General features: G+C 37.7%; 1 protein-coding gene across 1 annotated transcript in view; it reads left to right on the forward strand.

Moving 5' to 3' along the window:
• CPS1 (carbamoyl-phosphate synthase 1) overlaps window positions 1-22245 on the forward strand; it is a 139862-nt gene extending 117617 nt beyond the window's left edge. Inside the window, exons 31-38 of the mRNA XM_019976310.2 lie at window positions 1322-1411; window positions 3511-3681; window positions 6409-6483; window positions 9283-9381; window positions 17565-17624; window positions 18348-18460; window positions 20291-20420; window positions 21142-22245. Of these exons, the coding sequence (XP_019831869.1) occupies window positions 1322-1411; window positions 3511-3681; window positions 6409-6483; window positions 9283-9381; window positions 17565-17624; window positions 18348-18460; window positions 20291-20420; window positions 21142-21240 (837 nt within the window). The 3' untranslated portion in view covers window positions 21241-22245. The remainder of the gene's footprint in view (window positions 1-1321; window positions 1412-3510; window positions 3682-6408; window positions 6484-9282; window positions 9382-17564; window positions 17625-18347; window positions 18461-20290; window positions 20421-21141) is intronic.
• The last annotated feature ends 3004 nt before the right edge of the window (window positions 22246-25249 follow it).

The following is a 25249-nucleotide window of genomic DNA, read 5'->3' on the forward strand; positions in this document are numbered from 1 at the left end:
ATTCCTACTGGTCTAGGGACTACATTTGGATAACTACTGCTACAGATGATTCTAATATTTGAGCCACTTACAGGTGAGCAGCACCTAAAGTAATATTTCTCAGTTAGAAGCAGGTATGCAGCAGTCACATGAGAACCTTCTGGAACCAATGCTTTCACTGTCTACCCTTACCCTCACCCAGAAAGTACTTTAAGATATGTCTCTTCCAGTGGTTTTGAAACTGCTACTTTAATGACCTTTCCAAGAATGATGATTCTGCCTCAGTATTCAATATGCATTGCTAGGTTTCATCTTAAAGACTGCCATCATAAATAACTTGGGGAATGTTCCTTTAGTCTTCAGGTATGTGAGGTGAGGATTAGCTATTTAAATGAGACTTCCCAATAATCCTGCCACCAGAATCTCGGCAGCCTGTCTGGCTAGTTGTACGTTGGGCTGGTTTCCAAAGGTCTTACCTTGTTCTAGAATGTGAAGGTAGCAGGTTGCTTTGCGATTAGCAGCAGCATGAAGGAACAGTATCCTGGGATTTCAAATGTGCTTTAATTTTTCATATCGGAATAAATGATCTCAAAACTCAGATATTTTGAAATCTCTCAAAGCTCAATGTGTCATGGACCCTGCTTCCTTTTGTAACTGATTGAGTTGCTGAACTGCAAAGGCATGTAAGATCAGTGAATGAGGAGCTGTTGATTCCAGCAGCCAGTGCCCTCTCTTTGCATGTGATCCTTCTGGCTCTGGTTGGATATGGGAATTCCTGTAGATTACACACACCTCCCTGCAAGGGAACGTGTTTCCTTCTGACCATAATATCCACCCTTGCAGAGTCCAGGGGAAAAGAAAAGCACATAAAAGAAATCTCTCTGGTCTCTTTGCAGTACCATATAATTTCAGGGCCTGTACTTCTCAGCAGGTGGGTCATTAGATTGACACACAGTTTGGACTGCAGCTTTTGGTGCTGAAGCAACCAGACTGAAAGGATTCCATTTAGCCCTCAGAATGAAACCAGAGTATATGATGGTAGGTAGATAGGGGCATTTGGCAGAAAGATAATCCTGTACCATTATTTGCTCTTTTCCCTGCTGTTCTGGTGTGAATATTTAGAACATTTAGTATAATTATTATTTTGTTAATAGAAACCTAAGAATGGCTTCTATTATTACTCCATTATTATTATTACATATTATTACTCCATTATTAGTGGAGATATAGTTCTTTGTAAAGAGAAATGAAAGAAATCTAAATTTAAGGTGCTATACCTTTTTTGTTTGTTTTTAAACTAAGGAATGTCCTTTAGTATGGTATCCTTGTCCTTTTGATCTAGGTGAAGGATGCTACCCGAAAGATCGCAAAGGCTTTTGCCATCTCTGGCCCATTCAACGTCCAGTTTCTTGTCAAAGGAAATGATGTCTTGGTAAGAAATGCCAAACTGTTTGAGGGGATACCACTGCTGTGTTAGGTCCTGTTGGTTTATGTCCCTTTGTGAACACAGCCACAGAGCAGCTGAGACCCTGGCAGCTGATTGTGTCTTAGTGTGGGGTGTTGCACAGCATATAATACCTGCCTGTTTGAAAACACTGGTCTTGGAGGCACTGATGTGTCAGTGACAGCTTTGTAAACACCCTGAGCCACTGGAAAGATCACTGTCTGCCACCTACAGTACAGTGTAGATGGATGCGGTGACCATCACAAAGTAATCTGTTCGGATTACTGTGGAATGGTCATAATTACATGCACTGGAGTTTTGCTTTATTCATTTCCTGGAAAAGAAAGCTCTTTTGGATACCATTTACCAATAAATAAATACAATAAAATAAAAAAGAAAGAAATTTCAAAAATGTTAAGGTGATGAGGTTAGTCTTAATTAATTTAATCTACTTAATGTAACTAATCAGTAACCAATATTGTTTCTCACCTACTATGCAAAGTCCTAAGGTGGCAACAAAGATGTATAGAACCCAGTTTTTTGCTCTCAGAGATTCATAATTTAGTGAGAACTGGGAAGAAGATGAATTTATAGATAACTGTAAGTTAGAATATAATAGCTGCTGGAAGGAATGTACGAATAAAGTGATATTGGAGGCATAAAATAGGGAGTGCCTGTGTGTGTGGCGGGGGTGGTGAGCGTGGGGGTCTGTGCCTGCACGTGTGTATGAGCATGTAATTGAGTGTCATATGCCTGGTTTGGGTGGATAATAAAATATTTCAAGGAAGATTTTGTAATTTGAGCTGGGTCTTAAGGAATGAATAACAAGTAAAGGAAGATAGAGAGAGCAGTTCACATACAACATCTATGGGAAAGTTCAGTGCGTTTTAGGAGATAGTGACCAGTTCAGTTTATCAAGATTATATTTCCAGGGAAATCATAGAACGTAAACTTGGAAAGAAACACTGAGACCAGGAAAGTGGTACAAGATAACATAGAGGGCTACACTGAAGCAAGAGGATAGAAGGCTGTCAAGGACTAGACTTCACTATCAGGGCCAGTAGAAATCCACTGAAGACTTTCCAGTAGGGATGTGGCATGATCTGAACTCTGCATAAAAACAAATCTGTCAAGAGCTTGTGGGGCTTCCCAGGTCACGCTGGTGATAGAGAATTAGCCTGTCAATGCAGGAGCTGCGGGTTTGATTCTTGGGATTGGGAAGATCCCCTGGAGGAGGAAATGGCAACCCACTACACTATTCTTGCTGGGATAATGCCACAGACAGAGAAGTCTGGTGGGCTACAGTCCACGGTGTCACAAAGAATCAGACACGATTGAACAACCGAGTACACAAGCACGCATGTCAAGAGAGTGTGGGGATAGAACCGCAGAAAGGGGTGGGAAAAAGTCAGAGTTCAAAGATACTGACTGAAAAGAAAGAAAGAAAGTGAAGTCCTTCCGTCATGTCCGACTCTTTGCAACACCATGAACTGTAGCCCACCAGGCTCCTCTGTCCATGGGATTTTTCAGGCAAGGGTACTGGAGTGGGTTGCCATTTCCTTTTCCAGGGGATCATCCTAACCCAGGGATCGAACCTGGGTCTCCTGCACTGTAGGCAGATGCTATACCATCTGAGCCACGTTGGGACCAAAAAGGAAACCAGTTAGCAAAAGTCTACAAGTGGCACACAGACATAGAGGACAGATTTATGGACATGGCACCGCGGGTGAGGGAGGAGAGGGTGAGATGCATGAAGAGAGGAACATGGAAACTTATATTACACAGGGAACTCAGACTGGGGCTCTGTAACAACCTCGAGGGGTGGGATGGGCAGGGAGGTTCAAGAGGGAGGGAATATATGTATACATATGGCTGATTCATGTTGATGTTTGGCAGAAACCAACAGAATTCTGTGAAGCAATTATCCTTAAATTAAAATATTAATCAATTAAAAAATAAGTCTATCAGGGGGAGACAAGGAAGAGGCTGGCAAAGCAAGGGCTGGGCCCAAGTTGCAGGGAGCAGTTGAATATTGTCATAGTTTCTCACCATCCTTTCTCTTCTTTTGAATTTTGTTATCTCTCCAGGTGATTGAGTGTAACCTGAGAGCTTCTCGATCCTTCCCCTTTGTTTCCAAGACACTTGGAATTGACTTCATTGATGTGGCCACTAAGGTGATGATTGGAGAGCACATTGATGAGAAACCCCTTCCAACACTGGAGCATCCCATAATTCCAGCCGACTATGTTGCAATTAAGGTATATTTTCAAAAATCTTAGTCATTTTTTAAGTTCCAAAGGAATTAAAGGAATAATTTTTCATTAAAAAATGATCTTAGGACTTCCCTGGTAGTCCAGTGATTAAGAATCTGCCCTCCAATGCAGGGGATGTGGGTTTGATCTCACATGCCATGGGGCAAAAAAGACCCAGCTTAGCCAAAAGTAATTTTTAAAAATAATCTTGATACTTTATGAACCTTCTAACTAAAGTGCTAGACTAGGGATTTATAATGTTTGCTTTGAATAATGCAATGCAGTTTCTCTATAGGCAACTCTATGTGTACTCTTGTGCATTTCAAAAATTAAAAAAAAATATTTAGAATTACATAACTTTGAAACCAACTAGCTGAGTGACATAAACTACATTTATGAAGGTGATGCTTAATGCTGCCGGTTTAGTTGGTAAATAGAAATTCTGGATATAACTTTTAGGATAAGGCTTGAATTATGCCGAGGCTTTCAGGAATGCATGAGTCTTGTAAAAGTGTTACCTTGTGGTGTTACTTAAATTTTTATTGCCTTGACCACCTTTGCTTAGTTCCGATTTCTTTAGTGGTATAATTTTGTTGTAGCGGTACTGTGAGGGTAATGAAATTGATGGCACCTTTATGAAGAATGACCAGGAAAATGTAAGATTTGTTCACTAAATACAAACATGCCTTGGAGATATTGTGGGTTTGGTTCCAGACCACCACATTAATTCTACACTAATTTTTTGGCCTCTCAGTGCATATAAAAGCTATATTCACACTATATTGTGGTTTGTTAAGTGTGCAATAGCATTATGTCTAAAGAAACAATGCACATAACTTAATTAAAAACTACTTTATTGCTCAAAAATACTAATTATCACCTGGGGCTTCAGTGAGTCATAATCTTTTTTTCCAATAGTAATAATAATGAAAATGTTTGAAATACTGTGAGAACTACCAAAATGTGACACAGAGACACAGTGATTAAATGCTGTTGGAAAAAATGGTACCAAGAGACTTGGTTGATGTAGGGTTGCCATAATATACAAACCTTCAATTTTTTAAAAATTCATTATCTGCGAAGCACAATAAAACAAAGCATCATAAGATAAGAAATGCCTGTATATATATATATCTGTATATTTCAAATAACTTAATAATAAATCCATTGTGCTCCTCTAGCTGCCTCAGTATGCCCATGAACAGAGTATTTATAATTATGACCTTTAACTACCTCACTGGACAGTATGAGGATTAGTGAGATATTATATAAACATATCTGAATTTTTTAGATAAAGTACACAATGAAATTAAGTTATATTGTATAATATATTTATGTGATATTTACATATTCTGGGTGCCTTCAGAGCTTTCTGTTCTTATATATACTAGTGACCTCAACCATAATTGTGTTACAATTGAGACTCTGACTTCTGACTTTTACAGTGGAAGTTTTAAGTTGAAGCTGTAAATTAAAAAATATTTATTAATCTTATTTAACTTAATAATTTAGGATTCCCTGGATTTTACAGTACACTGAGGTAGAATGTCACTTCTTATTTTAGGGTAGCATTTTATTCCTGGATGCTATGACACAACACAAATTGTTAAATTTTCAGTGGGACTATATATACATAGGGTTTTATTGTTTGAGACCAGTAAGTAGAAGGACCCCCAAAATATTTTTCCACTGGAGACTCTGAATACGAATTTCAAACTCATGTTTCTTTATTCTTAGACACAGGAATACACACACAAATATATACACACATGTGTCTGAAACAATTTCCAACTAGTAACAATACTGATGGATAGATGTGAATTTTTCAAAATGCACTGTCTTCTAGTTTACTTCTTTCCTAGTTATCCTTGTACATTAATCTTGATTTTTTTGTCAAATTACTTTTTCATAGTCAATCTTAATATTGTCCTAGTGAGGTGGGTAGATATCAATGGTTGAGGTAGAGAGAGGCTGGAAGGCAGGAATATAATGTAATAATGACTAAGATGACCCAGTGAAATAACTCCAAGCTAGAATTAATTCCCATAATGACTTAGAGGCATGCCCGAATCAAAGAAGGAATAGTCTAGGCTGGATAAATAGATATATGGAAGAAACAAAAATTTGATTCTTAGCGAACTGCATTGATAAAATAAATGGAAAGAAAGCACTCCTATCTATGTTCTCGTTCATATGAAAGTTCTGGGCAAAAGTATTTCCAAGAAGAATATTTTCAAAGCTTTTTAAGAGGTGTCAACAACAGCTTAATGTCTCAGAAGTCAGCTTGCAGACAGACATTTCTGGCAAGGTGGCTTGTTGTAAGTCCAAATGATCAGAACAAGAAGAAGAATGTTTCAAAAGCCTACCAAGGAAAAAGTGTTTGAACTCTGTGTCTGGGGAGATCAATGCCCAGTAGACTTTGTTTGAAATCACTCCAGTAAGAATATGTGTAGGCTAGATCAGAAACATTGGCTTAGACTGGTCACTGGGGCCCTATTTACAGAAATAAATTGTGATTATTTAACCCAATTTTGGGCCAAAAGCTCAAGAAATTCTTGGAACACAGGTTTAAAGCTATTTTTCAAGTCAGTTGCTTGGACCAAAGATGTTTTTTTATGTGTCTACCATAGCCTAAATGAATCCTATGAGAAATGACTCACTAAATATAATTATCCTCCTTTATTCTTGTTATACCCTTCTTTCACATATTTTTCCTACCTGTTATTTTGATAGGCTCCAATGTTTTCCTGGCCCCGGTTGAGAGATGCTGACCCCATTCTACGATGTGAGATGGCTTCCACTGGAGAGGTAACTAGTTAATGATCCATGAACACTTTCATTAAATCTACTTTGAAGTCTATGGTTTTATGATCAGAATATAGTAAAGTAATTTAGTAAGTAGTAAGCGGGACACTTCTTTTGTGATCAGAATAAGTCTGAAATGGCCTGGGAATTTTGAGCTAAGAAAAAAATCCTTGAGTTTTGTAGCCCAGAGTCTAAATTCTCACTTATAGTTCAACAGTTGGCTATATTGTCTGTGTGTTTCATTCATTTTCACGTTACAAATTGGGAGCATCTTTCAAATATTTCTTTAGATGTCTAGGTAAATACCTTCCAGGTCTTTTTATTTTAAGATTCTCAGGTCTCTCTGTAAAGCACCTCTCATCCCCTCTAATTTGCCTTGCTATTGTGAAATTAGATCATTGAGCTTTTAATAGCAACATGTAGAATGAATGTACAACAGTAGAAAGATAATGGGGCCATCATACGGTGGGATCTGCAGGTATATGCAAAGTCCCAGAACCACTGTTTTTCAAAGCAACTGTAGCCGCCTGGAGATTATCTAAAAACTATAATGAGACTGACCACTGGATGTCCCTCTTCACTTGTGTTGGAGCCTTTGTCAGCTGGAGGTTTCTTTAAGAATGTGAAATGTGTTTCTTGTAGAAAGCTGTCAGATTCCAGAGAGTTCCCTACGTGTCAGTGTCAGGACATTGTATGAATCACCTAGCCCTTGACAGACTTACTGTACACAACCTTCAGATTCTCATCAGTGCACACCAGAGTGGCAACATCAGACTGGGAGGCATCATTGTTTCCTCTTGGTGTTGAGGAAAACCTGAAAGGGGAAAAGACTTAATTGCAACAAATATGTGATGTTTTATATGGTTGCCTGGTTACAAGCAAAATCTGTGATGAGAAGCCAAGTGAGACAGGAAGGGAGGCAGTGAGGAATAAATGGCTATCTTGCTTGTATTTGGACTGATGATTGCCTTCTCTTAGTATCTTTGCTGCTTCTGTTAATTTAATAGACGAGAAAACCTAACTTGAAGACAAGGGACGTAACGTTGAATTTCTCTGCCGTTTAAGGAGATCCCCTGATGTTCATCTTGATCCCATGGTCACTCAGTAGCAGGGCTGTTTTCAGCTAGCCTAGGATTCAGATCAGGGTGAGATCTGCTTTCCTTAATGCTGTTTTCTCTGCTGTGGCAAATCTGTTTTCAGAACCTGTGTCCATTCTGCCTCCAGACATACATTATTGGAATTGTTGAAATACGAACATATGAGAGAATTAGAAATTCAGCCCTCTCCTTCCTCGTATCTGTTTTAGAAGTACAGAGAGATAATTCCTCTTCCATTATTAGAGTCATATTTCCAAGTGTCACTTAGTGTGATGTTACAAGTTCTATTTTATTACTGAAATCAGAATAATAATTCTAGCTCAGTGAAATCTCAGTTATGCTCCAGAGACATTTTCAGTGTTAAAATGGCTTGTTGTGGGATTAAATAAAACTTTAGCTTTCCTAATGATGAGGTGGGGATGATAGTCTTAATCTTTGTGCTCAGTTGTGTCTGACTCTCTGTGACCCATGGACTGTAGCCCACCAGGCTCTTCTGTCCATGGGATTTTATAGATGAGAATACTGGAGTGGTTTTCCATTCCCTTCTCTAGGGAATCTTCCCAACCCAGGGGTTGAATCCATGTTTCTTGCATCTTCTGCATTGGCAGGCGGGTTCTTTACCATTAGCACCTCCTTAACTACTTTCTGTTTTTTTTTTTTTTTTTTGTAGAAAACTGCTGAAACCTTGTGTTTGTATATGCACTTAAAATGAAATTGCCTAGGTTCTTTCAGTAGGGTTTGGGTCCCATTAACTTCGGTTGACATTCCTTAAGTTGGTTAGCCAGGACTTGAACACAGAAAATGTTTACTGTGGTGTAAAAAGCAGCAGGTCCTACTGGTCCACTGAAAATCATAGTCATGAGAACTTTCCTTTGACAGTAAAGGAGTCACTTGCTTAAAGAATGAATTTAGCCGTCAGTGTTATTTACTCTAATGGTGATTCTGTACCTTTGTCAAATAATGATGTACATGGCAAGGCTTACTTCCATCATACTCAGATTAACTCCTTATTCTATAGTTAGGGTAGCTAATCAACTTGTAGTTATATTGTAGTGCTATTACCCTACAGGAAGGCTCTGTATATCCCAACACTATATTAATTTGAATTTTTCTTTCTTTTTTTTTTTTTTTTACTTTGGGCTGTAGTATTAAGAACTGCTAGCAAGGTATATTGCCTCATTTTATGAAGGTAATAATAATGAAGAAGTTCCTTTGAGATTTTCACAGATTTACTGAATTTTTCAGAAGGCTTTCCCATGTGTATGAAATAACTCCTAACCAATTGATTAGCAGTTACGCATTTGTGCTACTGACCCATGAATTCATGCATTGTTGCATAGTATACATACATATACTATTATTTAAACATTAAGTCGTATTAACATTTGGCAGCTCACCATATTATGGGCCAGAAGCTATAATTTGTATCCAAATATCTCACAGTAGAATCCAGTTATGTTGCTCCATGGAGTGTTGTTGGATGGAGAAAGAATTGCTTATTCATTCATTATGTTTAATTAAAAACATAAGATACATCTGCCCTAGCCAGACTTTTAATCCCTAGATTCAGACTGCATGGTCTTTGGGCAACTCAATAAAATCTAGCGTAGGAATCTATGACTTCATTTGTGGTTCTTTTTTGGTAGGGTTGGGTGACTGTCATTTGCTTCCTTTTACTTTATTTTTTTTCATTTCTTCTAAACAGGTGGCTTGCTTTGGTGAAGGTATTCATACAGCTTTCCTAAAGGCAATGCTTTCCACAGGATTTAAGCTACCCCAGAAAGGCATCCTGATTGGAATTCAGGTAGGTAGTGTGTGCTTGTGTGCATGACTGTGGACACGTGCTGGGAGCTGGTAGGGGAAGTGACCTTAATGGTGCTAGAGAAGAGGGGAAATATTTTTAAAATTCCACTAAAAAGCCAGCAAATTTGAGCAATAATGGAAATTTTTTTATCTGTATGTTCCTTGACTTTTTGCCTTTTTCTGTTGTAGCAGCCAATACAAATAAGTGAATAAGCTAAAAACAAGAAAGAAAAAAAGCTCTAGTACCTTTAAAAGGACTCCGTTCTTTCCCTTGGTTACACCTTTTCTACATGGCTTACTCTTAGTACTGTCTCCTTGGCCTCTGAATATAAGCTTTCCATTAAGTTGGTCTTACAGCTTCTTTCTGTGACTGTGTCTAGCATTTTCTCTTGACTTTCCCCTTTGCCAGCTCATTCATGTCTATCCACTCTCCCATTTCAAACTATCATCTTTAAGTCTTTATCCTCAGCCATCCTCTGTTTCCAGCAGTTTGCTGGACACCTCCATCTAGATGTCTCAAAACCAACATATCCCAAACTGAAACGAATATTACCCCCTCCAAACCTCTGTTCTTTCCTTCATTACATTCATTCATTCACATTTCAATTTCTAAATATCAAAGATTCAGAGTTGAAGAAGACATGGGCATTATTTGAGAAATTTTCTTAACATAATTAAAAGTTCTCCATGACTGACTGAAAGTTCTTAAAGGGCAGTGGCCTAATGGGCTTAAGAAAGTCAGCCCATCCCACAGTGTACTGTGGAAGTTCTTGAAATATTATTACCTAGTAAACCTTCTAAGTCAAAGCAGGGTGTAGTAATTGTAAGTGAATATCTTCATACGATGAAAAGGATATCACTGGTTTATTATTGCAAGTCAACTGTAAATCTTAGGGCAAAATGGGAGCCAGGAAACTCTTATTACTCTTTGGAATAATTATTGCAAGAATATACAAACTATTTGTTTATAAAGTTTCTAAAAAATACTAGATGTTTCTCAACTGATATTTCACTTTCATTGGAGGTTAGCAATCCCTGGGCCTATAAAAACAAGAGATGGTCTGATCTATCACCCCTGCCATTCTTTCAATCAGTTCAAACCCTGCACGGTTCTGTACATGTCAATAAAATTATGATTACAATAATGCCAAGTATTTTCAAGTAGTGGGTTGTTATTATAGATGCTGTTGCATTAGGGTGCCCTAGTATCAGCAAATTAGACTCTGGAGACTGGATGGGTGGCTTTGGAGAAGTTTCTGCAAAGATTAACTTGGGATTTTGCTTCATAAAGGTGCCAGAAGGGCGATGGAGAACAGTTAGAACAGAGGCTAACAAGATGACTTGCAATTGTGAAGCTTAATGGCAGTTGAGAGACACATCACACCATATGAGAGACTCATCACATTATAATGGTATTAAGTATTATTAAGTCACAAGTATGAGAGTATTTGTCCAGCTTCCAGTTATGGCTTAAAGTTTAATGTGAGACCTGGGGGCATTCAGAGGAGACCATGCCCTTAGTCCCTGTCCTCACAACTAATCATATAGTGCTAACATTTTAAAATACCACTCTAAGAAGGCAGTGATGTATAAAATTGTGCCTTGTTTGGTTCCAGTGCTGCAGGGAAATATAAAGCAAAAATTAATTTGATCCCTATGAAGTACTAGTATGATTTTGGCAACAGTGAACAGAATTTTTGCTTTGTAGGGAAAGAAGGAAGTTCATAGGGAAAAGAGACTTCTAAAAGCAATGTTCTACCTTTCAGTTTATTCTTTTTTAAAGAAATCAATGTTCTATCAGCTACATGAATTTTTGCAAAGAACTTTGTTCCTGTGCATGCGTGCATAATATTAGGAATTTAAATATATACATATTTTAATTACAGAGCTTAAAATATATTCAAGGAAATATTTAATAAACTAAACTGACATTTAATAAAATACTTGCAGCTGTGGTAAAATTAATCATCAAGATTCTAAATCTCTAGAGATAGGTAAGAACCATTTTCTAACCTACTCTATATGGGAAGCAAAGAAAAGCTGCCATCATCAATAGTCAGTGTATAATCTCTTCATTACTATATGGAAGATTTTAATTTGTAGTGATTTTTTTCAAATGTATAGTCATAAATTTGACTGAACAATACGATAGAATGTGCTAATTAGAGATAGCTAACTCACTGGGCATCTTAGTTAGAATGGGATAAACCTAAACTTCGTAGCAACTGTGAATAAAGTAATTAGAATCTATGGCAAGAATATACAATGGATTAAAGACAATCTCTTTAACAAGTGGTGCTGGGAAAACTGGTCAACCACTTGTAAAAGAATGAAACTAGAGCACTTTCTAACACCATACACAAAAATAAACTCAAAATAGATTAAAGATCTAAACGTAAGACCAGAAACTATAAAACTCCTAGAGGAGAACATAGGCAAAATACTCTCCGACATACATCACAGCAGGATCCTCTATGACCCATCTCCCAGAATATTGGAAATAAAAGCAAGAATAAACAAATGGGACCAATTAAACTTAAAAGCTTCTGCACAACAAAGGAAACTATAAGCAAGGTGAAAAGACAGCCTTCAGAATGGGAGAAAATAATAGCAAATGTAGCAACAGACAAACAACTAATCTCAAAAATATACAAGCAACTCCTACAGCTCAATTCCAGAAAAATAAATGACCCAATCAAAAAAATGGGCCAAAGAACTAAATAGGCATTTCTCCAAAGAAGACATACAGATGGCTAACAAACACATGAAAAGATGCTCAACATCACTCATTATCAGAGAAATGCAAATCAAAACCACGATGAGGTATCATTTCATGCCAGTCAGAATGGCTGAGATCCAAAAGTCTACAAGCAATAAATGCTGGAGAGGGTGTGGAGAAAAGGGAACCCTCTTACACTGTTGGTGGGAATGCAAACTAGTACAGCCACTATGGAGAACAGTGTGGAGATTCCTTAAAAAACTGGAAATAGAACTGCCTTATGATCCAGCAATCCCACTGCTGGGCATACATACTGAGGAAACCAGAAGGGAAAGAGACACGTGTACCCCAATGTTCATCGCAGCACTGTTTATAATAGCCAGGACATGGAAGCAACCTAGATGCCCATCAGCAGATGAATGGATAAGAAAGCAGTGGTACATATACACAATGGAGTATTACTCAGCCATTAAAAAGAATTCATTTGAATCAGTTCTAATGAGGTGGATGAAACTGGAGCCTATTATACAGAGTGAAGTAAGCCAGAAAGAAAAACACCAATGCAGTATACTGACGCATATATATGGAATTTAGAAAGATGGTAACAGTAACCCTGTATACTAGACAGCAAAAGAGACACTGATGTATAGAACAGTCTTTTGGACTCTGTGGGAGAGAGAGAAGGTGGGATGATTTGGGAGAATGGCATTGAAATATGTATAATATCATATTTGAAACAAGTCGCCAGTTCAGGTTTGATGCACGATACTGGATGCTTGGGGCTGGTGCACTGGGATGACCCAGAGGGATGGTATGGGGAGGGAGGAGGGAGGAGGGTTCAGGATGGGGAACACATGTATACCTGTGGCAGATTCATTTTGATATATGGCAAAACCAATACAATATTGTAAAGTTAAATACAATAAAATTAAAAAAAAATCATCTTAACACGATTTCACTTAGCCAGAAGAATTCATATAAACTAATTCAAAAAACCTTCTTTTCTCTTCATCACCCCCTCATGAGGCAGCTGCTGTTATGAGTAAAGGATTTAATTGAAGAAATCTTAACTCTGATTTTTCACAACAGGTTGCAAGAGAAAACTAGGGGGAAAAGAGAACTATGGAGGAAAGGCAAAAGTGACTCTGATACAGGAAATATTTTTTTTATTGTTGGTTTTTTAACACGTATTTTAAGTAGCAGTTTATCACTAGCAAGTATCAACCACTTTTCAACATTTAATAAATAGATTGTGTGTGTGTATGTGTATGTGAGTGTATATACACTCTTGTTGGTTATATTAATTTTCCTAATTTTTCTTTCTCTTCTCTTTCTTATCCTATTCACTATTAATTCACTATTAATCCTATGGTCAAATTACCTGGGAAATTTGAAATATTTTGATAACATCGATCTTGCATAACTAGGATTTAGGGGGAAAAATCAAGATTTGGGTTTTATCAAAGGATTCTTGTCAACTTAACTATTATAGGCACTGTGTGTCTACCAAGAGCCTTTTAAAGCAAAGATCCTAATATAAGAAAGGCATAATGTAGGTTTATGTGGCAACAAAATCATCTTTGCTTTTCTTGCAATATTTCCAGCCTCTTTTCATCCCATCAGGATTTATTTAGTTTCTATGAGTGGGCAATCTGCCTTGTCTTGAAGTTTTCTGGAACACTCTTCAACAATAAATGATTTACTCTAGAGCAGATCAAGAGCCCTTCCTGTTTTTCGCCCTCTGATTGGGCTATTCAGTGATGCTTGTAGAGAGCCCCCCTCCTGACGTCTGTGCTTCAGCATGGCTCAGAAACACAAAGCAAGCATTTTATTTGAAAAAGACAACTCCAAGTGACATGAATAACCTTTTATCTTCTATACAGAATCATTATGAACAACCATAGAGTTGTCAATCCTGACATCCCTGTAGAGTCCACAGACATCACACCATCTTAACTTGGCTTTCGGTTCTGTAGCCAGAATTTGGATTAATGTGAAATGATAATTGGAGGAAATATATATATATATATATATTTTTTTCACTTTTAAAGGACTTTCTTTCTTACAAATGTTTTCCAGGAAATAAATCAGCTTGTACTTTTCACCTTTAGTAACAAATGGTTTCTTACCCAGGTATTTTCATTCAGCTATTAAATCTGGGGCTACTCAGATGCAAGCTGACAGCTGTAATTTCTTTTTGTAGAGAGGCTATTTTATGTGTCACAAGTGTTCAATACATGTTTGATAGAAGTTTATAATGTGACTATGAAAGCCAACACCCCAGACCAGAAGGCAGAGTAGTTCCTTGGCTGGAAACTGCCAATACTGTCATGTCGAATATTTATCTTTTCCACTTGGGGGACAGCACTGAAACAGCTCCATAATGAGGTTCTGACTGGTGTCTGCAGGACTTAGAGGACTTGCTGACTTATTTTACTTTAAAATGGCAAAGAAAAAAAAATTATAGTCTAGTACTCCTTCCTCAACCTTTTTCATAGTGTCTTTGGTCAAGGTTAATGCATCTTCACCTTGAATTGCAAAATGAATGAAGGGTAGTCCTCTTATCCCCTCTTCCTATTCCTAAATGTAAACGTGCACCAGAATCACTGGAGGGTTTGTTAAACTGCAGATCCCTGGGACTCACTCCCAGAGTTCCTGATTCTATAGATCTAGAGGTAAGGTCCAAGTTTTTATCATTTAAGCAAATTCCCAGGCAATGTTGATTCTCTGGAGGCCACATCTTGAGAACTATTATACCTGTGAAATGGTATTTTAGAAAATCGATGCAATGTTATGTTATCACATGGCCATATATTATTAGTGACTTTTTGCTAGGGGGAAATGTAAGAGATTGAGATTAGTACCTGATTAATGTATCAATGGCTCAAAAAGTGTTGGTTACCTTTATGGTGAGCTTCCTGTGTGCTTTGATGCTTCCTTGTGTTTGTTGTGTGTTTAGCAGAGTTTCACAAGGTAATGTTCCATTTTAGGTGTGCTTGATGAAATTCAGAGGTTTATTTAGAATATTTCACATGTATTTGCTATATTTCAAGAAATCTAAAACACCAAGAAAACCTAAAATGCCATTTAATTCAGTCCCTTGCTTTCTAAGCAGAATTAAATGAGTAAAAGATTGTCCTAATCTTCTGCTTAATCTATTCTTAAAGAGACTGCCACAAAACTCATTAAATTACCTTAATGTCTTGAATTACTCTCTGATTTTATACTTATTTAATTTTATATCTAGCCATGAACTTCTTGCATCTAAGCCCGTTTCTTCCTGTTGGGTCCTAAGTGGGAATGAAAAGCTACTGCCCTGGGCATGGTTACAATTTGTGTTCTAGAAGGCTGTCATGAATAACCCCTGAGCCTGCTTTAGCTGAGATTCATTCTGTTGCATTTATCTTGTCTATTTGCCAATAGTTTCTTCTCATAAAATTGCAGTCCTGGGATTGAGAGGGCCAGATTCTGAAAGAATTTTATATCTGAACATAGTCTTGGGGTCTCTACCTAGGATTTAGATCTTTTCTCAAAAAGCCTCTACAAGTAAGTATTAGGGTTTTGTGGGCTGAACATTATCAAAATTGTGCAAGGATCTGGATGTTTTATCACAATTTTTAGTTTCTCTGAAACTGAAATAAGATCATATCCATGACTTTTCTCAACCATTACTAATATAATTTCTAATAGATTATAAAATATTTTCTAAAGTAACCAAATTATATCATCTGTTTACAAACTTTTGTAAATAGTTCAAAAAATGTGAAAATTTCTCATTTGAAGCAGAATGGATATGTTTTTAACACTGTACAATTTTGCATATTTGTTTAGCTCGATTACTCAGACATTCATGTTAATGGGGTCAAGGTCAGAAGTAGATGATTGGGTAGGCTACTGAGCTTGTTTTCTTCCACCCTGATCTTTGTATTGCAAATATGTGCTTTTGGTCACAGGAAGGAAGTGTGTTCAGAATTAAGGAACCCTGATGTAGACAGGCAGTCCAGGAAAGGCAGGACCCAGAAATTGAATGGGTCCAGCTGGGGTTTTCAGAAGAGCACACAATTCTAAGAAAATATCTGAACAGCAAGATTGAATATTAAGGAGCCTGGTGGGAAGGAAAACATATGAGGATGATACTGGTTGGTGTTCTAAGTGTGACAGCCAGTAGAGGAACCCAGGCTTCAGAGCTAGAGTGCAGGGACAGTAATATAGCCTCTGTGAGGCTGAAAAAACAATTATTTTAATAATAATATTTAATTATTACTATTAATGAGCCAGCAATTGTGTTAAATTGGCAGCTTCCCAGGTGGCTCAGTGGTAGATAATCCATCCGCCAATGCAGGAAATGCGGGTTCGATCGATCTGTGAGTTGGGAAGATCCCCTTCCCAAGGAGGAAATGGCAATCTGCTCCAATGTTCTTGCCTGGAGAATCCCATGGACAGAGAAGCCTGGAGGGCTACATTCCATGGGGTTGAAAAGAATTGGACACAACTGAGTAATCGAGCATGATCACTGTACTAACGCTTATGGCGGACTTCACTCATTGAATACTCACAGGGACCCGCTGACATTTTGTTGTTCAGTCGCTCAGTTGTGTCTGACTTTTTGTAACCCCGTGGACTGCAGTATACTGGGCTTCCCTGTCCTTCACCATCTCCAAGAGTTTACTCAGACTCATGTCCATTGAGTTGATGATGCCATCCAACCATCTCATCCTCTGTACTATTATTCCTACTTATCACAGAGAGGTTAAGTAAGTTGGTCAAGGTCACACAATTTATTGTGGACCATCAAGAAGTAGATACACTAATATCGGAGTCACTGTTTTATAAATGAGGAAGTGGAGGCTCAAAGACATTGACTTTTCATACAAATGCATGGTATAGACAGAGTGAAATGCAGCTTAGTGACTCCAGAGTCCATTCTTTTACTCTTTGCTTTAGAGTAAATGCCCAACTGAGTTCCAAATGATTGACTTGTAGGGAACTTTGCATGAATTGCTAGGTCAAGGCCTAGGAATTGAAGTGCAGTCCAAACTTAGAATTCAGCAATTAGAACAGGTTGAAAGGCACAACATCCAAAGAGGTTGATGTGGCATTGAGCATCTAAGAGAGATGACTTTAAATTCTCTCTAACCAGGAAAATGATCCATCCAGAAGTAAATCCAGGGGTAAATCTGACTCTATACTCAGACACTCAATAGAATAAGCAATGAGTAAAAGAATTTTAGGTGTAAAAAGTAAGACAGTAGAAAGCAAGACAATGTGGATGGAATTTCATCTGTATCAGAAAATAAGTAAGAGTTTATAATCACTCTAGGAGGATGAAACTTGTCATCTTTGAATATAAAGCACCAGGCAACACATGGCATTTCCTTTTATGACATAACAGAATGCTGTATTGCATTACTAAATTAATAACGTGTATCTAGAAAGTGAATTTTGTTAAATTCCTTTAATTTCAGCAATCATTCCGTCCACAATTCCTTGGTGTGGCTGAACAATTACACAATGAAGGCTTCAAGGTATGTGATATTATTTTTCTTAATTGCTTTCTGTCGGCAATCTATCCACAAAAAAGAATATTGAAGAATATTGGGGAATAAAATCATGCAAGATATGACCTCTCCATATGAAAACTATGACTAACTTTATAATTTCAAAGCTTTGATGAAATAAACTAATTAGAAAGACTAGTTTTAAGTTTTAGCACAATTACCACAAACTTACTAAATTTGCTGGCTAAAAGCCTAGAGAGTTTTCCTAACACATAACTGGGATAAACTTTCAATGCATTTCCATATATTTTCCCTTTTCCTGTTTCCATATGAAGTCATAGTTTCCAACAGTTACAGGCGAAACTTCTTTGCCATGAATATCTGCACACAAAGCCTGGTTCTGTAAAACAGAATGAGTCCCAAGGCTCAGGGTGGGCCTGTGGTCATGAGGCTTTATTGGTCTGATAACTGAATTTTCAGTCACCAATAACTCTTTTTCTCTCCTACAAAAGCAGTTACAGTTGAGGTTATTAATTTTTTCTCTTATTGCAAATATTTTAAAAGTATTTAAAATGCCTATTACTCTAGATTCTGTCTTAATCTCTATTTCTGACATCATTTTGCATCTCATATTCACCATTTTTTCCTGCTCTATGTTTTAAATGGCTCAAATGTCCTAATGGGTCCCTTTGCTTCATGAAAGCTTTTCCCTGATACAGTAACTGACTTTTTAAAAAATTTTAAATGCAGCTCTTTGCCACGGAAGCCACATCAGACTGGCTCAATGCCAACAATGTACCTGCTACCCCAGTGGCATGGCCATCTCAAGAAGGACAGAATCCCAGCCTCTCACCCATCAGAAAGTAAGAACTGGGCAGGTTATTCTGAGATAACAAAATAGATGGAGAATTAGCTTTGGGAACTAGTATGATATAAATATGAGGTTTGCCAGGTGGCTCAGTGGCAAAGAATCCACCTGCCAGTGCAAGAGGCCGTAGAGACACTTGTTCTATCCCTGGGTCAGGAAGATCCCTTGGAAGAGGAAACAGCAAGCCAATCTGGTATTCTTGCCTGGAAAATCCCATGGACAGAGAAGCCTGGCGGGCTACAGTTCGTGGGGTCACAAAGAGTCAGACACGACTGAGCAACTGAGTATGCACACACGCATGCTATAAATATATCACCTTACCCTATTGCAAGTCTTCTAAAACTCTTTTCAGTTAACCAATTTAAAACAAGGAAATTTGTGCATGATAGTAAAGCTTCCTTCTCATGAACTTTGCTGTTATTGTAAAACACATAATGCCGTATATGTACATGGAGATATGTAGCATCTTCCAACTATTTCCAAGTAAATGTCCATTCCTTTGACGGACAGCAACCAAGATCTCAGTGATGAGAATCATGGGCCCAAAGAAAGTAATGCAGCGCTTTGTGTTTTATGTCAACTTGCATTGTGTATATATGTGTATATCAAGTGTAAGATTAACCAGCTGCGTTTCACTGAGGTTGTGTACCAATGAAACCGTCAATTTATTGAGAACTTGCTACTTGAAGGGCACCATGGGGAGAGATATGATAATGTCACCTATTAGATTACCTGATTTGCCATTCTTTGATCAGGTTTGTTATTATGCCTTAGGCTATTTCTTCCTCTGGTTTTGTAAGACATTTATTTCAGCACACCACCTGACCCTTCAGGAACACTGACACATTAGCACATACAGAACTATGTGGTGTAGGCACCTAGGAGAGAATTCTCAGTTGCTCCAGGATGTTACAGCCTACTGGATGGCTAAGTCCTAACTAACAAACAGTATATGATATACTATCTGTTAGGGCTCTTGAGAAAGTAACCTACAAATCATTATCAAATTAATAAAAGAAGGCAAATTATTCCAATGATGCCAGAAGCCTTTCTTTGTTGTCGTTGTTTAGTAGATCAGTTGCGTCCGACTCTTTGTGACCCCATGGACTGTAGGCCACCAGGCTCCTCTATCCAATGGGATTTTCCAGGCAAGAATACTGGAGTGGGTTGCTACTTCCTTTTCCAGGGGATCTTCCCAACCCAGGGATCAAACCTGTGTCTTGTGTCTCCTGTAGTGGCAGGTGGTTCTTTACTACTGAGCCACTAGGGAAGCCCAGAGGCCCTTCTTAGGGCTTTGTAAAACAAGAATTAGTTCTGCTTCCTGCTTTTGACATTTAAATATCTCCTAATGTTTATCGCAGCCCAGCAACAGAATGTGAAGTGGTTTAATTCAAAATTAGGCAGTTATTTCATAACATCAGCTGAGACACTAGGAAGCAGGCAGTGAAGTAAAGTTGACCTGAAGTGGGTGTGAGGGGTGGGGAGTGGAATGGCCTTCAATGCTGGAAGAACCACCTCCTTGTAAAATAAGTAACTGTCTCTCAAATTACCAATTCTTGCTATCAGTAGCATTTTAAAGATAAAACATATATTTCCATTTGATTAGTTAGACATTCAACAGCATTCTTTCAAGAACACAATAAAAATATTATAGCCCCCAAATGTGTATATTTTGAAAATCTGCTTAGGAATAAAGGAGGGCAGGTGTCAGTCAATTCAGTATGCCATTGACTTGAATGATTTTGAGACTAATTTACATTAGTTTGAAAATGAATTATAAAATATACATCGTCACCTGCAAGCTTGTATTTGTTTATTTCTCCAGATTGATTAGAGATGGCAGCATTGACCTGGTGATTAACCTCCCCAATAACAACACTAAATTTGTCCACGATAATTATGTGATTCGGAGGACAGCTGTTGACAGTGGAATTGCTCTCCTCACTAATTTCCAGGTATGTTCTTTTCCTCAAACATAGTCCACACGAGGGTCTTTATTTCTGTGCCCCTCTTGAGCGTACACATCTCTCTTCTCTCTTTCTTGTAACTTTCAGAAAGCAGAAGAATTTCTAAATAGAATCTAAATTAATGGTCTATTATGGTAGGTCATGGCCTGAGACAGTTGGTGATCAAGGAGTTGAGATAACCAGAAGCCATGGATAACCATGGTTCTCTCATTACACATACAAATATCCTCTAAATAAAAAGTGTGGTATGGCACGTAATAAAGATATGCAATTTTATTCTATTGTGTCTAAATGAAAGGCACCGCATAAAAGCAACAGGTTAATGGTAATTGAAAATGCAGATATAGTACAAGCACTTGTCCAGTCCACAGGAAATGATTACCGAAGGCATGTTCTCTTCTACTTGAACATGACCCAACAAATTTATCACTTGGAGAACTGTTTGTCAAGACCCTATACATTTCTGGCCATTGTATTTTTTTCTCCCTGAGTCAGTTTTAATTTCTGTGAATGGTGGGGGGGAATAAGCTTATTCATGTTGAGGTCTGAGATACTGGAGAAAGTCCCCATTAAATAAAAATGTTTGTGTCTTTCATCCCATACCCCTTTGAAAATCAGGAACAGAAACTGTGACTTTTTGCTCCTGCTTCATTGAACATTCACTTTCATTTCATGTGTGTTGCTAAGATTCCTACCCTCATATTTTCAGGTGACCAAACTTTTTGCTGAAGCTGTGAAGAAAGCTCGCAATGTGGACTCCAAGAGTCTCTTCCACTACAGGCAGTACAGAGCTGGGAAAGAACTATAGAGAAATAGAGACACGCTGTCTCCATTCTTAAATCAACCTAAGCCACTCTTTATCTAAAGGAACTGATTTGCAGCTTTCTTTTCTAGAGACAAATATTGATACCAAACTTTATTTCAGTATACTTAGGTGTGCCTTAATATTCTTTCTTTCACAATTAAATTGTTGTCAGTCACCTTTTAAAAATTTTACTTAGAGAGGCCTCCCTAAGTAACTGTTCTTCATGAGAGCCTTCACTTATTAATGCCTTATTTTTGGTGGGCCAAGGTTATCTACGTGCTTCTTTGCAGCTAACATTGTATAGTGCTGATTAATGATGATCAAGGTAGAAAAAATTGCTGCTCTGTCTTCTGAACTCTTTCTATATATCCTTTACAGACACTATTGTCGTTTTTAAGCAGCATCTGCCATACTCAGGACACTTTCACATAACAAGGCAGAATACTCTAAAAATGGTTCAAATGAAATATGGATTTAATTTAAGAACTCCTCCATCGTGATGTCTGTGTATTGTTGCTTTTCAATAATCATTCTGTCTGGCTTATACAGGAATATCATCATCTCCTCCCACAGAGCTGAAATTGAGAAGTGTAGCAGAGGTCTTTAAAGTATGGATTTATTAAAAGGATACTGGTTTGCAATTTGGTGTTTTGTAGTATGTCAGCAGATGGTAGATACTACTGAGGTTTGGTTCTTGTTTCTCTTTGGACTTTTAACCTGAGCCAAGTGAAATCTTCAGATTTATGCCATCTCTGCCACCCTCCTCCTTTCTGCCCACTTTGGAATAACTTGGAAATTATGTTCATTCCCTTCAGAGTACAGAGTCCGTTGATCTACTGAGTCCCCTGATGCAATGTTAAGTTTTGTACATTTTAGGCACAAAGTCCTTGTTCCTTCTCCATACAAGAAAAATCTTTCCTACAGGGCAGCCTTTGTCACTTTTAAACTTTTTGTGTTATTACAAGTCTCTAATTGTGAACTTTTAAATAAAATACTATTGAGAGAGAAGACAGTGGTATTCTTGCATTTATTTATTCATTTATCTTTACATTGATCCACAAAATCTGTTCATTTCTCTGATGAAACAAGGCTTGGTACCAGGATTATATCTTTTTTATTCTTTTTTCCACACAAAGCCCTATAGGGTATGAGCAAATTAATAATAAAAATAATGAAGCTTAAGCTGTTAATTTCTCTTTTTTTCCTCCTCCCATCCCTTGCTTATAAATCTCATTAAAAATTCATTCTCTTGTTACATGGTTATATACTACCTTTGTCTGCAGCCTTTCTTTTTTTAATATTTATGTGTCTGCATTAGGTCTCAATTGCAACATGCAGAATCTTCGTCGTGTCACGTGAGATCTTTTGTTGCAGAGCACAGATTCTCTAGTTATGGCACACGGGCTCCAAGTTGCGTGAGCTTCAGGAGTTGTGGTGCACTGGCTTAGTTGCTCCATAGCACATGGGCTCTTGGTTTCCCTTTCAGAGATCAAATCCACGTCCCCTGCATTGGCAGGCAGACTCTTAACCCCTGGACCAGTACGTCATGCCCAGATTCTTTCAAATATATAGCTAAAATCACATACTGACCAAAGATTTCCATACATATATAATAAACTAAGCTTAAAAAATGTCTTGTCTAACACAGAGAAAAGTATTTGAAGGCAATCAGAGGCTGATCCATATTGTCTGATAGACAGTATCAAGGGCTGCAGTGACACCATAGCTAGCCTAGAAATACCACCTAAGATGTGGATTTGTAAAGTTTCTAAGATAATGAGGACAACATGACTTTTTTTTTTTTTTGACAACATGACTTTTATCCCTTCCCTTGATGTAGATCTACACAAAGCCTTTCAGAATTGATTTTATCTTATTTCCCTCTTTTTATGGCCTTGGTTGAGACCTTCATTACTTCTTCCTCACAAGATCATGGCAATGCACTCCCTGATCATCCATGCATTTTCCTGAAAATATTTAATGAGTTTATAAAGTTTTAGTGTATAATATACTATGATCTCTCCTACACTGACTAGTCTAGTACTTTTCTGATGCTGTATTACTTTGCACCATCATATCATGAGCACCAGCATAATAAGTAACTATTGGTAACATTATGGAGTACCTGCTATTCCTCAGGTAGTTCTAAGTCCTTTATATGAGTTAACCCATTTAACCCTCAAAATATCCCTATGAGTAGGTGCTATCATCTCCACATTGCAGATCAGTTCAGTTCAGTCGCTCAGTTGTGTCCAACTCTTTTCGACCCCATGAATCACAGCACGCCAGGCCTCCCTGTCCATCACCAACTCCTGGAGTTCACTCAGACTCATCCAGCCATCTCATCCTCTGTCTTCCCCTTTTCCTCCTGCCCCCAATCCCTCCCAGCATCAGAGTCTTTTCCAATGAGTCAACTCTTCGCATGAGGTGGCCAAAGTACTGGAGTTTCAGCTTTAGCATCATTCCCTCCAAAGAAATCCCAGGGCTGATCTCCTTCAGAATGGACTGGTTGTATCTCCTTGCAGTCCAAGGGACTCTCAAGAAGTCTTCTCCAACAACACAGTTCAAAAGCATCAATTCTTCGACGTTCAGCCTTCTTCACAGTCCAACTCTCACATCCATACATGACCACTGGAAAAACCATAGCCTTGACTAGATGGACCTTTGTTGGCAAAGTAATGTCTCTGCTTTTGAATATGCTATCTAGGTTGGTCATAACTTTTCCTCCAAGGAGTAAGCGTCTTTTAGTCAAATACCAGAAATCAAGTAACATGCCCAGAGTCACAAAAAAATGCAGTTTCATTTTTTTTTATATCTTGTATTTTGATGAAGACAGATATGTAAAAGAATTCATTTCTTATGGTGAAGAAAACATTTGCCTGCAGAGATCAAGGAAATGCTTTTCTGGGGAGATGCCCTGTCTTATACCATGTGTTGTCATTCTCCAGGTAGACAAGAGGATAAGCACATTAATTTGAAGAAATTACAAGCAGTGTGGTATAACTGGAGCTCAGGCTATGTTTGAAGAGAAAGGACTAAGGGTTGAGGTTGAGACTGAAGTTTTGGCTGTACATGTTTGAATCACACAGAAATTTCAAAACTTTTTATTTGGAAAAAAATTTGGACTTAAAAAATTGCAAACATAAAAATTGTTCACATTTTACCCAGATTTACCTATTGGTAATATTTGATCCCATTTGATTTATTATTGCTTACTCCATCTATCCTCTATCAATTAATTTATTAATATCTATCACCTATCTATCTAAATACACATATGTATATGCATACTCAGAGGAAGAGAACAATTACACTTTAGCCAAAAGTAAGCACACTGTTAGTGACCAATTTAAAAATGTTAACTCATAATTTGAAACAAACAGAATTGCTTGCTGAAAGTACCAAATATTCAAAGCAATTGAAAGTGAAAGTCACTCACTCGTGTCCAACTCTTTGTGACCCTATGGACTAAACAGTCCATGGAATTCTCCAGGCCAGAATACTAGAGTGGGTAGCCTTTCCCTTCTCAAGGGGATCTTCCCAACCCAGGAGTCAAACCAGGGTCTCCTGCATTGCAGGCGGATTCTTTACCAACTGAGCTGTCAGAGAAGCATAGTTAAGGTTTATACTGTGGACATTTAATAAAGGCTCTCAATTTTTATATTAATTTGAACAGACTATTTCTAAAATATGATAAAATGGTAGAGTAATAATAATTAATCAAGCAGTATTGTTTCTAAATAATCCCTATATTTTTGTTCCTGAAATTAAGGGTTTTGGGAAAACAGATGACATACACTCTCTCCAAGGTGCTGAAAATGAAATTACACTACTTTTTGTTTGTGTTGCCTTTGTGTTTTCCAATATGCCAACCTTTAAGAAAATTAAACACAAATACTGTATTCAACAGTTTGGTTGGAGGAGGGAAATGGAAGCAAATGAAAGCAGATTTGTGTTCAGATTTGGCAAGTCTTTGTCCTTTTGGAATATTTGTATTTTTTAATATAAACAG

The sequence above is a fragment of the Bos indicus genome, chromosome 2, assembly GCF_029378745.1.
Source record: "Bos indicus isolate NIAB-ARS_2022 breed Sahiwal x Tharparkar chromosome 2, NIAB-ARS_B.indTharparkar_mat_pri_1.0, whole genome shotgun sequence".
Taxonomy (NCBI): Eukaryota; Metazoa; Chordata; class Mammalia; order Artiodactyla; family Bovidae; genus Bos; species Bos indicus.